The 14,808-nt window shown below is 37.9% G+C and overlaps 1 protein-coding gene across 1 annotated transcript; it reads right to left on the bottom strand.

Annotated features, from left to right (window-relative positions):
• Positions 1-215: 215 nt before the first annotated feature.
• On the bottom strand, positions 216-12,756 carry LOC125887768 (protein mono-ADP-ribosyltransferase PARP6-like). The gene is made up of 23 exons (XM_049574828.1): positions 11,325-12,756; positions 11,038-11,116; positions 10,632-10,709; positions 9,067-9,161; positions 8,917-8,977; positions 8,722-8,812; positions 8,571-8,637; positions 7,004-7,153; positions 6,766-6,907; positions 6,490-6,621; positions 5,229-5,324; positions 5,021-5,113; positions 4,811-4,936; positions 4,640-4,705; positions 4,434-4,501; positions 4,277-4,325; positions 2,888-3,000; positions 2,723-2,795; positions 2,469-2,538; positions 2,272-2,351; positions 2,126-2,189; positions 1,934-2,018; positions 216-1,827 (listed from the first exon to the last, which is right to left on the bottom strand). Exons 2-23 carry the CDS (start codon positions 11,038-11,040, stop codon positions 1,731-1,733), a joined length of 1,899 nt encoding a protein of 632 aa, XP_049430785.1. The 5' UTR covers positions 11,041-11,116; positions 11,325-12,756; the 3' UTR covers positions 216-1,730.
• Positions 12,757-14,808: the final 2,052 nt, after the last annotated feature.

The raw sequence follows: 14,808 nt of genomic DNA, 5'->3' as shown, positions 1-14,808 counted from the left end.
GTAGCTGTTATTGGTTACACTTCCATCTTGTGGTAAAACACAGGTATTACACAGATAACACAGTGGACCTTTGAGTTGTGGGAAATCTGTGTAACAAGCAAAAGAAAAAAACATTTGATCTGTTGAACAAAATTAGCAAATATTGAAAATCTTTATTTTTGAAAAAGTGAGGTTATAAAAAAAAGTACAAAATATGTGTTTACAGTATGCACAGATTTAAATGACACCAGACTGTAGATTAAGATATAAGGCAAAAAAGTTTTTACAGGTGCATGACACAACAAACAAGTTTCATTCATCTAATATTATTGCAGTAACTAATAGAAAGAAGAGATGTCCTCACTTGGTGCAGGAGCTTAACTCTTTTCATGTCTGTGATTCTGTCTTATGTAATTTTTATCAATCATTTATTGAAAGTCTTCTAACTCTCATTTATTTGCTTGTTTAATGTGGTGTCTGGGAAGGACAAGAACATCCTAAATCAGTGGTTCCCAACTGGTGGTCGCAATCCAAAAGTGGGTTGCAGGACCATTCTGAATGGACCAGAAGTGACTCGCTAATGTGTCAAGTTTGTAAAAAACACACTTTGTTGTGAAGTACAGTGAATTTCCAGCAAATAGCTTTTATTTTGAGTTCCGTTTCCTGCTGTAGAGTGAGCATCTAACAGATGGCCACCTGACAGAGACAGCAAACTAGCTCAGTGATATGGCCAAACACAAGTATGATGCTGAATTTATTAAACTGTGTGGACCTTGAACTAATGACTAAGGAGAAATCTGGACCCTGTGGTTGGACCAGTTGGGAACCACTGGCCTAAATGGCATTGTGAAAGTATGCTCAAAGATACTTGGAGCCCAGCAAAGAGACTTGTGCTCCCTCTGGGAGAAACAGGTAGCTTAGAAAGCGAAAGGAATAATCAGCCAGTCTGACCAGTGAATTCACTGTCATGCCCTCAGGCTGGCGTTACAATGTGCCCCTTAGGAAAACAAACCGCTACTCTAAGTCCTTTATTCCTTCTGCTATCAGGCTACTAAATGCAGACAGGGCTCATTTCAAGTGAATTATGTGAATTGTTGTGGCTTCTATATGTATGTTATATTTACAGATAGACATTTGAAATGGCAGTTACACGTACACGTGGTTATTTATGTAAACTATAACAAATGGTATATTGTTTTTGCTCATTGTTACCTGGTATTGATCTAAGTAGCTTATGTGGAATTATAACTGCCTCACCTATGAGTCTTTGAGTTTTTGAATGTTGTACCTATGGACTTGGTAAAGCTGCACATTAAAAGCTGACAGATGTACTATAAAGCAGCGGTTCCCAACTGGTGGGTCGTGGTCTTATTCTGAATGGACCGCAAGTGACTTAAAAATATGTCACGTTTGTAAAAAAAAACAAAAACAAAAAAAAAACCAAATTCATTTCTAAGTCCAGTGAAGTATTTTAAAGTGCTGTTTCCTGCTGTAGAGTGAGTGACTAACAGAGAGACAGCAAACTAGCTCAATGACATGGTCAAACACAAGTATGACCCTTAATGTACTAAACTGTGTGGACCTTGAACTAATGATGAAGGAGAAATCTGGACCCCGAGTCTGGACCAGTTGGGAACCACTGCTATAACGCATTGATTTGGTTTCACTTGTCAAACCAATAAAAGCCAAATGTAATGTATTGTTTTTTTCATATGAAATCTGCACTATAATAATAAACCCTTTGTTTTTTCTCAGCACGTCTTTGAAGCAATTACTTGTAAAATTTCCCTGCGGATCCAGGCTTCCTGAGTGTTGATGTGGACATCTCCCACCTGGCCGTTCTCATACCTGACAAAGACAAAAGGAGAATGTTGTTGAATTCTGCAGTACAGTCTGGAGATGTATCATCACACTGTGAAACAGTTCTGTCCCTGCTGCTTCATGTTATACTCACACAAAGAGGAAACGTGTGCACACATGGTCGGGTATCGGACACACCCAGATGTTCCCATGTTTTTGAAGGTCCTTTGAAGTTATAACTGTCAAGAGACATGCAGACAACTTTAAAAGAACACTGTCACAAAATCATCTCTTATATTATCAAATGAAGGCTCTTTGTAACACGTATGTATTATCGTGAATGTACCTTCACAGAGAGCGATACAGTTTAGGTTCCTGTTTTGCAGAAATCTGGCTTGTCCCAGCTGTTCCTAGGACAGGGGAGAAAATACACAATAAGATACAAAATACTGCAACTAAATAAATTTAGATCTAATGTGAATGATAACCTACCTGTTTGACTTTGTTTATTTGGTTGTATTTCTTTATGAGTTCTTCTTTGGTGGGCATTTGGTGTCGCCCTTGACCCATCTCTGCATAAAGAGAACGGATACATTTAAAAAGAACCATGCTTGAATCAATAATATTCATATAAATGGGTCATTTTGTGTGGAAAGTATTAAGGTAAAAAATACAGTGTGCTTTCATACCAGAATATCCAAATGATATGCTTGAGATAGGACTCAGATAGATGCCTTTCCCATATGCAGCTCCATGAAGCTTAAATTAAAAAAAAGCAATGGGAACACTTCAGCTGATTTCAAATCCTAAATGTTTCATAGGTCCATCCGTACACTTAATCTAAGCAGATAAACTAAAATGTATGTTGAAATCTCCACAGTGGCATGACATTAGAGTTAAAGGCTTATATTAACTTAGCTCAAAGAATACATTCATACTCTACCTGTAGTTTTGTATAAGAGGCATTAATCAGGCCATTTCTCAGAATAGAGTGCCAGTTTTCAATGTGGGAACCACTGCAAGAGAAAATAAGGTCTGAGTGTATGAAGCAGGGATCATATTGTGTATGAAGGCTTTATATGAATGACACAGCTTTGTTTTTACTCACTGGAAAGCAAAGGTGCTGCCAAAAAGTTTCCTGGCGGTTTGAAAACGAGCTTCTTTGGTTGGAGGGCTGCTGATCAACAGGAACTGATGGGGCGTGTGCATGAACTTAAGTTGCTATTGTGCACCAAGTGAAACAAAAATACAGAGAAGAAACGGATTACATTTTAAATAAAGTATAAAACCCACTTATATAATATTTGGCTGCTACTTTGAGCTACAGTACCACTGCTGTAAAACTATCAACTAGTGTGTTAAAGGGACAGTTCACCCCAAATCAAAAAACACATATTTAAAATACATATCATATATCAACCATAGAGATGTCTGCCTTTTTTCAAATATAATGAAACTTAACGCCAAATAGTACATTTGGAAAAACTCAACAGTGATGTCTCTTTACAGAAATCAAATCAATCAATCCACAGACCTTGTTGTGAGCGGTTTCATGTAGGAACTATTTTCTTTCTACCAAACTACACCCACCAACCATATCACTGCACAGAAGGGAGTGTGCATCTACTGCTAGCTCACCTTGCACCTAATATTACAGCTCAGCTGAGGAGGACGCCATTAATGTTTACATCTTGCACTGTCAGGAGCATAAGCCTCTCATCCACTAGTAGACACATACTTCCTTTTGTGCTTCAGTATGGTTGGTAGCCATGAGAATCACCAGAGGCCCTACTTCATGATATTATCGTGGTACTTATGTCACAATACAATATTTTTGCTATTTTAAATGTTTTGCTATATGCCATTTATTGCCCAAAACATATATTGTGCTTCATTACCTTTTTTCAATTGCAAATTATGTCTCCAAAAGAAAACTTTGTCAACATCTGTTTTATCTGATAACTTCCGTTTTCAGTCTGTCCATCTCACTTATCTAAATTTAAATGGCAGCAAAATGTATCAAGTGGACTGAATAAGCAATTGATTTTATTATTCTAGTAGGTTACCTAAAGTTTAAGTTGTATTAGCAACACTTATAGTTTATATAATTAATAAAAATTAAAAAAAGATACTTGGCATCTGTGTATCTATAATATTCTGCCATGCAAAACGTCCAAATACTATGCTGTGTCAATGTTTTCCCCACTTCTACTGGTTGGCCGGTGTAGTTCGGTAGAAAGAAAATAGTTCCTACATGAAACTGATGAGGTGAGTTTTTCAAATGTATTTTTTCCTAGGCACTGTGAGCATTACAAGCGAGTACCATCTAGTACCATTACACTGGCGAGAAGTCAGACATCTCTATGGCTGATATCTCCAACACTCTGCAAGTCACTGATAAATAGCACAACAGGTAACAAAAAATATGTATTATGGATTTTGGGGTGAACTGTCCCTTTAAGACGTTATATTCTAACCATGAACTGCTCTATCATACCCTGTGCAGTGGAAGCTTGACAATATGTGATCTGTTGCTTGATAAAATCCTGTTGTCAAACATACAAATACACACCTGGATGTAAATCTAAAAGACTTGATTTGATGTTTTGTGTTTATGACACATAATGAAGATATGCTCAAATTGTGTCACTCACCATTGTAGTAACGGATAAGCGAGTGGGTCTATCTTGTCCATCTGCTTCTTTATTTCCGAGTATGGACCCTGGGTGTGACAAAATACATTTTCATTCATCTCATATTAATACAACTGTCAAGAACATTCAACAGCTTTCAGATTAGCCTCAGACGAGCAGATCCAGATATGAAAATGGTATCATGGGTGTCGGATTAAGTCAGTCACCTGTGCCATCCTCCTGATTAACAACACATTGTCCAGCGCTCTCTGCAGCCTGTCGTAGCTCTTTCTCTGCCACAACAAAACAATACATGAGTCCTTCAGAATAAAAAAAGACATATTGAATATTTCATTACAAGTCAAGTCAGTAATAAGCTAGATTAGTTCAGCTGATACCTTAGGACTAAAGGCCAGGGATCTGGGGTTGCATGGATCAACAATAGAAGGGTACGGTTCAAATATGATGCTCTTGCGTGAAGACTGAAGAGCAGCTCTGCACATGGCCACCAGCAGGTCAACTACCTGTAGAACAGACATTACTGTAATACATCAAGCTTATATTATGATCACCCAGATTCCCTATAAAAGTGTACGTGTGATACCAACCTCTGCACCAGTGGCAACTTCCTCTGTAGCACCGGACATAACTCCTAACGTATAAAAGGAAAACACACATAGCTCTCTGGTGCAAACTGCTGGCTACAAACACACACAAAAGAAAACAGTGACAATATTAACATATAGCTGCATTTTTTAAAAGTTTTCATTCAGTATATTAGCCAGTAAATCAACAGCTTATTGCCAATAGGTGTACCTTTAACATAGGACCATTCTGAAACACATGTCGCTCATCACAGACAACACAGTATTCGTTCAGCGTGGGGAGTCTCTGCTCAGCATACCTTATTATCTGTGAACACATTGAAAAACATCATTATGGATTTTACTTGCATTCTATCTTACTGTCCGCGTTATAGAAACTTACAAACTGTCATTACTGATCAACTTCCACCTTTTGCAATGCAGAAATGAAATCTCTAAATAGTTACCGAATCTACCGGGCTTGTGATTAAGATTGTTTATAGACATTATCTTAATTATTTTAGTCACTTATCTTTATTGTATTCATACTGTAAAATTGCAATTATTAATTTAATTTAATTTAAATTTATTTTATTTTATTAATATTAATATAATATTTTTTATCTCTCTTATCAGTTTTATTTGCCTTTTTTGTTTAGTTTTATTACACTTTCAATATTTTATTGTTTTGCACACATTGGGCTCAAATAGTTAAATGTTTTTTGTCTTTTTTGTCGTTTTTGTGGTCTACATTGTTCTGTCCAGCTATTAGTTATCCGTGAAGCACTTTGAACAAGTATTTTTAATACTGGAGTTGATTGCTAAATATGATGTGCTGTTAAAAAGGTAGGTGTTATAAGCCTTAGCTTCAGCCTACACCTTTTTTGGACTGCAGAGGAGTTATGTTAAATAAGTTTATTGTAATGTTTTGCACTGTACGATTTGAGTATCTGCCATTTTCTGTGAGAGGCTGTGACTTTATCTACATGGATTTATAGATTAATACATGATGTTCCTATATCTAATTGCAGATAGAAATAAAATCTAAACTGTTTTCTTGGTTAGCAGCAGACAACAGCCGAATGACTTTTGTAAAAACTGACAATAAGAGAGAGCGAGAAAACACAGCTGGTGCTGGTTTATTGATATTGCAGAAAATAAGTATCAAAACTGTTTCAAATATTCAGAATTTGTATGTATTGTAAATTGATATTTTTTGGCAATATTACTTTGTACTGCACATAACCTGTGTAAGAGGTGCTATACAAATAAAGTTTGACTGATTGATTAAATACAACATGGTGCTAGCATTGTACTATAGTGCCACGCTGAAGAGCTGCTGCAGTGGATGTAGAAAGAGCATATGAATATGTAGACAGAGCTTGATGTCACCACTAGTTGTCAGCACAACCTGAATTATGGGACATGGTGCAGTGACTCTTTAATTTCCTTCTCTGACAAATTATAGTAGTACATTTTTTCTTCTGTTTTACCTGAACCAAGAAGCCGTGCTGCAGACTTGGGGTGGTCTTACAGTGCCTGATGGCCTGGGTGGAGAAAAGCAGCTCTAGCAGCTGTTTGGTACTGAGCTGTGCTGATGACTTGACTGCTGACACCACCACCCGCTGTGGAGGAAGGGACATTAACACTTTAATTAAACACCTACAGAGTTTACAGAAATAAGAGAGACAAAAGTTTAGAAAGATTGTTGCAGCAACCATGAAATACTCAAGTGAATGTCTCAGAGGTATATCTTTAACTTCTTTCACCTTCCCACTGGGTGTGTAGGTGAAGAGCTCTCCTTTGGGATTCTTGATGGTGTAGGAAGTCGTATGATTCGTGAAACGATTCAGTCTCACTGCTGGTGAAATTATTTTTGCTCTCATGTTGGGTTCCTGGACCTCACTGGACCTGCTCATAGCGAGGAAGGGAGCAGTGAATATATGTACAAACTATAGAACAGACTGAATAAGCAAAAAAAAATGTTGGATTCAGACTGTCACATACTTTGATGGTGGGAGCCAGATACTAAGTCTTGCACGAAATCTCTTGATGGTTCCACTTGGCCTAAACCAGCTGTGTCTTCTCTTCTGTCGGACTATGATGTTCTCATTGGTCAGATGTTTCCATTCTCGAGATAAGAAGACTGTAAGAATACTGGGAAACACAAATGAAAAGCCAGTTTGAGCAATCAGTTGGCTATCCCACGTCATCAAATACTGACGCTTTGTCATGCCCCTCAGCATCTGACACACATGGCCCCTTGCGTCTTCAGTACACTGCAAATTGTTCCCAGGAAGTTACAATATGTAACTGTAATATTTCACCTTTAATTGCATTATTATCACCTCACATGCTTTTACTGTGATATTTCACCAAATTCAGAATTTTATTGTGAAATTCATGCAGGTATATAGTAATTTTACAGAAACATACTGTTAAATCACATCAGTATCTGGAGTTTAACTGTGAGGTTACAGTGAAATACAATAATTCTAAGGGGGAATATTGTTAAATAACAGTAATCAAATGTACATAAACAGCAAAGTTAATTCACAGGAATGTTCTGTTATATCACAGTATTGTAATGGGCTTTAACTGTGAGGTTATAGTAATTTTACAGCAGCATACTGCTAAATCACAGTAATGTGCAGGCATAACTACTGTGAGATCACAGTATACAGCTGTCATTTTACAACAATTTACTGTAAAACTGACTAATTTACTGCGAAAGTACAGTCAAATATTTTACAGTGTATGAAACACACTGGGCTGTCAACTAAAGGCTCATTTATACTCGCTTTCCTTTGATTTACAACAACACAGCAACAGTGGAGAAGTTAAGTGTACCTTTCAATGGAGGGGATGCTGTAGATGGCAGTGGTCTGTGAGGCCATTAAATACATCACAGCATATAGACGAAGAATTATTTTCACTATAATTCTGATTTGTTCCATTCTGCCATTTTGAAATTGCCTTTGTCTATACTGCCCCCATGATTTCCAGGGGTATTGCTTTGTTTTGTCAGTATCTGTAAGCTTTCAGAAAAGGTGGCCATATACATATCTAACATTGAGCATAAATGAGCCATGACTTCAATATTAACCCAATCCACAGTGATATACGATGCAGAGAGCAACTGGCATACTATGAAGAGCAAGAAAGTCTGCATAGGAAGGTGGTCAGGGTGGAGGGGTAGGTCAAATAAACATGGACTTTAACCCAGGAGATTGCTGTTCCTGTCCCATGTTAAACCAAAAGTCAACGTCATTTTAACCTACACCATGATGTTTCCCTAAACCTAACCATAGTTTGGTGCCAAAACTTATTTCGAAAAGAAACTGTATGCATGTAATGGACAGGAAGTGACACATTATAAGCAGTGACCGACACATACAAAACTGATGCTATAGAGCATTATAGTTTGAAGCAAAGGGCCAGTGATGAAGCTGCTGTATCTAATGTGTTGGGAATGAGAATGTGTTGCAATACCATAAAAAGGGCTTCAAATCTTCATTGATATTTGACCTAAAAAGTTCGAGCCTGCCATAAAATTGTAAGTATGAACACTCACTTCTGAAGCTGTTTCCCAAAGCTGAAATGATCTGTATTGGATCGTTGAAAGACTTCAACTGAAGGTGCTGTGATGAAAAACATCACTCAGTCAGGTGTCACATTGATTTAAATCTAAATCTAATTGTATAGTTAATCTGGTTGATGCTCACCAGGTCCATCAAGATACTGAGACAGAGAGAAGTGCAGACGGATAACGATGGGCTCTGATGGGTTAATCCTCCAGGCCTTGGCCACTTCCTCCTGTAGACACCACACAACGTAATCACATTAAACACACTAACATGCCATGACAGCAAACATCAATATATTTTACTTGGATTCAGTGTATTGTAAAGTTAACTTACATCCAATATGTTGGGATTTATGTTCAGGTCAACATCCACATCATCGATTGACCCATACTCCCTAAAAGAAGAAAAGGAAGTGGACATTTGACATTGTAGAAAAGCGGCAGAGATCCTTTTGAGAGCATGAATAAGAAAAGATGTTCTGACCTGATCCTGACTGCAGAGTCTGAATACAAAGTCCTGACTGCCTCTATGTCAGCATCCAGCTGAGGGTGGTGAGTCAGGTCAGCAGCACAGCTCTCCTGCCAAGACAAACACTAACACACTTACCTTATGGCCCAAACAGCTCAGCACCACAGGGGGGCTGAGGGATTAAACCAGCCACATATTTTTTACAACAATGGCTGAGAAGAAAGCTATTACTCCTTAAGATATAAAATATGAATATTTTCATCGACCTCTATTTTCTATTAAGCATTTATAAGCAGCATTTAAACATGAATGAATGTTTTTTATAAGTGTTCATTAATGTATTTGTCAACTGTGTTTGCATTGCAACTGTTGATTGATTGAATGATTAAATAACATATTTTGTATGATTATGACTACTTATTATATAAATTAACGACACATTCATTAATTTTAAACTCTCATTTGCAAATGAATGCCATTAGATGCTGCTAATAGCCACCAAATAAATCAAATAAATTGACCTTGCATTAGGAATATAGGATTAAGAAAGAACCTTGAAACTCAGCTTGTCTTCATGAGTTTTGAACACAAACTGATTTAAACCTGATTGTGAATGATCTGTACATGTTTTTAAACAGCTAATATGAGCTAATCATATATGTAAAAAGACACCTTAAATAGGGGCCTGTTTTGGCAAGAATCTAGTGATACAATCGGATACGTCGCAATGCCATACGATACGATATGATGCGATATGATACAGCACGACACTACACGATATGATGTGATACGATACGATACAATGTGGTACGACACGTCACGAAACAATATGATGCAATGCGATACGATAACACACGATACGACACGAAACAATATGATATGATACGTTATATTACGATATGATACGAAACAACATGGCACGGAACGAGATGATACGATACCATTCAATGTCACGACATGACTTGACACGAAACAATAAGGTACAATACGATACGATACAATGCGATACAGCACAACACGAAACGATACGATGCGATACGACACGATACGATACGATATGGTACAATACAGGGGTTACATTCTGATACAGTATATTGTGACACATTGCGATACTGAGAGCAAGCCGATATTGCAATGTTTTAAACTCTTATTTTAGCAAAACTGTCATAGTAGGAACACACCACATATGCATTTTTATGCAATCAAAACAGTGGAATCTGCATCTGTATTTTATCACAGTCCCCGTAACACACAAGCGATATGTTGTCATGTCAGAGTGGATGAGCCAAATGTCTGAAGATAGATTACAACATGGCTATCTAGCAGTCAAGGGTTTAAACACAACACAAAATGAACCACTCCCACTAATCTTTGCATGTAAACTATTTCAATAGTGTTTTTGAGAATTGATACATTATCACAAAACATAATATTGCAATACTCATACTAATACTAATAATAATTTGTGATTTTTAATCAAAACTTTAACCATTTCTGCAGGTTGTTTCCTTCACTCAAGTGTGTGATGATATTTGGTATTGTGCTGAAATAACATCAAGCCACCACAAAGTAACACTCACATGGATTCCACACAGGATCTCCTCTGTGTCACTGTCCTCATCAGTTTGGCTGTCTGTCCACTGCTGGCACTCAGTCTCCTGTCGGGTTAATGGGAGAAGCTGTCAATCAAAGGATCCTCTTATTTACAACGCTAATTAGTTCCTTCTGTCCACCCAAACAAAGTTAACCAGCCATGCTGTGGAGACGGCCACTGATTTCAGAACACATGCAGGTCAAACCATTGATACATTATCAAAACTGTGGCAGATTAATTCTGACCGACAAATGCATCAATTAATCTGCTAATGATTTTAGCTCTTAAAAAAAGTTCATTATCTGTAAATGCAAACATTGTACTACCCAAAATATACCCAGACTGTGTGATATCAAGAATAAGAAATGGGAATTTGAGGCTCATAGACTCACCATGTGTTTAGTTGTTTGGCACTTCTCAGGAAACAATCAACTGTTCCCTCCACTGTGACCGACACATTTAAACACTCTGCTGGAAAACACATACGTGACTTTATTAGCTCAGCTACCACTACAGTATACATACATAAACAGTCTATATTTTAAACTACATTTTCATTACCAAGAGTATTCTTATTTGCCTCCCTTTATCTTAGCATCTTCAGGGACATTTATATAAATTCAATGTTTGATTGTAATGTGTTTATGATGTCAGGGGCACAAAGCCAAAAAGTGCTTACCTTGCCTTCCCAACAACAACTTGGAGTTTCCACATACTTCAACTGAGCAAATAAAGTACTGATAAATAAACAAACCAGCAACAAAAATCCCAGGTCCTCCTGGTTGATAACTGGGCTGGCTGTGTGTGTTTGGCCGTCCTCTCCCCCTCTGGGTTTGAACAGCAGGAAGTCACACATGTTCAGTCTCTGACTTCAGCGTCACCTGATTGGCTGCAGACACTGACGGCCCGATCAGCTGAACATGGTCCAGAGAGAGGAGAGGCTGTGGACAACACCTGCAGCTTCAAGTCTAGTCAAATCTATGCTTTTATGCACTATTACAGTATATTTGTCCTGTTTGTGTTATTAGAGTGTCATCCTCTCCACAGTGTATATTCCTTAGAGGAAAGAAAACAAACGTGTCATACCATCCTCCAGACTCTTGGAAAGAGTCATGAATCAGTATAAAGATGGTGATGAGAACAAAGATCCCTGGTGGCACATTTGAAGGATGGTGATATAGGTGATGTTTGGCATTTATTAGTCTTCCTGTCTGTCTCCTGTGCTGCAGTCTGACCTTAATCGGCTGTTACCCTTGTTAGCAGTCGCCTGCTGCTCTGCAGTCTGGCCAGATTAGACTCTTCGAGGACTGCATACATCTGTGCAAGTCTTCTCTCAACAAGTGCTTTTCTCACAGTAATCCACTTAGACATGAGTGGGTGTTCGTTATGTGTCTGTGTTTATTTATAGCAGGTGGGCACAATAGCATGAACCCCTGTAATTTATATAATATACTGCCAAGGCTGTGCATTAACATTTAGAATATGAAGCAACTGACTACAAAGTTTCTGCTGAGATGAGTCAACATGTCTTAGACACAGCAGCGACAGCAGAACATTATGAGCTTCACAGAGGTAGTATTTGTGGCAGGGATATTGATTTCTATTGGGAAGTTTTTGTGTTGTAGCCACCCCCGTCACATCTGATACGCCCACTGCTATATCATATCTTTCAGGCCTGCTTATCCCATAGGATAAACAAACAACAGGTTCACAGTGACTGGTACAGGGATCAGATTTCCACAGCAACCAGCCCTCCACAGTATCCATTGCATCAGCTGTTGACACCAAACAGTCAATATCAAGACTAATCAGGACGTAAAGTGAAATATATACAACCTGGTAAATACAGATCTAGAATTAGGATTATTTTCTCTTTCTTCTCTATCTGACAGTAACAGTAGAGATTCAGATTTCAACTGAAGACGATATAAATTTTCCTGGTGGTAACACCCCAGAAAGCTAGACCTCTTTACACTTACATATAGACAAACACAATTCAAATACACATGCACAACATCCAATTTAGTTTCAGATTAATGTTTGAAAATCATTCAGTAGAAATTATTATACTATATATGTAATTTAGTTATGATGTTTATATAATCTTTCATTGTTTGCATTTTAAAAACTGTACTTTTTTCCTGTTAGTACCACCTTGTATAATGTGCTTTGGCAATACTACGTTTCAATATGGTCATGCCAATAAAGCCTCTTTGAATTGAACTGAATTAATTAAATTAGTTTTGTCATGTGTAATTTGTTAAAAAAAAAAAAAAAAAAAAAAGCATTGAAGGTCCAGTGTGTGGGATTTAGGGGTACCTATTGTTAGACATGTATATAATATTCATAACTATGTTTTCATTAGTTTATAATCATAATCAAAATAAGAATCCTCATGTGTTTGATACCATAGAATGAGGCATGTATATCTACATACCATAGATTTATAATAGGCTAATAACTAAATAGTGGATGCCAAGATGGTGCCTATCCATTCCAATAGAGTTACTCGCCCAGGTAAGTATAGCTTCAGCTGGAGCAGCTAGCCCCCATTGCTTGTTGGTCCAGAGGCGGAAGCCCTAAAGAAAAATGCTAAGTTAGTATTTAGCTAGCTATGAAGTGTCAGGTGAAAAGAGGAGACAGCTGCAGACACATTCTGTTTGTAGCATACACGACACGCCCCTAAAAACCACACTCACCACAAGTCCAAGACATATTCAACAATGCAATGGCTATCTAAATGCAACAATGCTACGCGATAGAGAACAAATGTAGTACTTTATAATTCTTAAAACATGAAGACATGATTCACTTTATAAGTAACGAGGTGTATCCTTCCCATTATCCTTACCCACCTCCCTTTTAACGTAATACTTCATAGCTAATGTTAGCTAATTGCTAACTTAGCATTAGCATAAGTAACGAGACGTTTACTCTTATCTTGACTTAACCACCTCTCTTTTAACATAAAACTTCATAGCTAACATAATTGCTAACTTAACATTAGCATAATAAGACAAAGCCTTCCATTATCCTAACCCTCTTTCTTTACACAAAATACTTCAAAGCTAGCTAACTGCTAACTTGTTTTGTCAAGACTTCTGCTTCTGGGCCAAGGAGTGAAGGGGGCTGATTGCAGACTCATGTGTAGGTATGCTGGCCGAGTTATGTAGCTAGAGGGCAGGTCGAATAGCTACTCCAGCTGCAGTTATACCTACTCAGAGAAGAGAGATGGAAGGTTAGGATTAGGGCCAAGGTGACACCTCTTTACCTATAAGGTAAATTGCATCTTAACGTATAACTGGTAAATTGATAAAGCGGATTGACCGTTTAAATTCCTCACTACAAATAAAGCAATGAAACCTGGCAATTTGGGTGCCAGGTTGACTGTCGACACTAGTGTCCTTGGCTTCTCAGTCAGATCTGCCCCTCAGTCCTCAACAACGGCAGCCTCTCGTCCAAAAAACCAAGATGGCGACCGTCGAAATGCCGAACTCGAAGCACATTTAAGAGTCCACAAACCAATGGATAACACAGTAGCTATGTCTATTATTCTATACAGTCTATGGTTCTAATGTGTAAACAAAATGGACGTTACAAAGATGATGTGTTGCATTTTATTGTTCAGAGCATTTCAACAACACATTGATAACGAAGAGTAAAAGAAACGGATCAGGTGAGCCATGAAGTATGAACTCAATTTTCAGATTATTCCGACACCACATGCATGCAGCACAAGGTTGCAGAGGTAACTGGGACATCTACAGCTTGCCCCTCAAAGAACGACAGATTGATGGTTGGTGACATTTAAACGGGTACAGGATAAACCCACCTCTTTTTGTGGCTGTTAACAGTTTACCCACCTATTAACAAAAAATCCACTGGGACACATAGGAGAGTACACACTTCCTCCTCGGCAACCTACCCATCTACCTAGTAGTACACCCATCTCATCAGCCACGACTACAGCACTGTTGACACCATATTTTGCAAAATGAATCAAAACTTGAAAAGTTTGATTCATTTAAATGTATCAACTTGAAGGAACTGCTACTGTGAAAAGACTGGGTCTGCCCATCTCTACACATTTTAGTTGCTGTGCTGGTTGACAGACGACCCAGAAGACTTTCTGTGGAGTAAAACGACACTTCAACCAGTCGTCC

Source organism: Epinephelus fuscoguttatus, linkage group LG4 (genome assembly GCF_011397635.1).
Source record: "Epinephelus fuscoguttatus linkage group LG4, E.fuscoguttatus.final_Chr_v1".
Taxonomy (NCBI): Eukaryota; Metazoa; Chordata; class Actinopteri; order Perciformes; family Serranidae; genus Epinephelus; species Epinephelus fuscoguttatus.
Note: the sequence above shows the minus strand (reverse complement) of the source record. Positions and strands in the feature narration are given on the sequence as shown.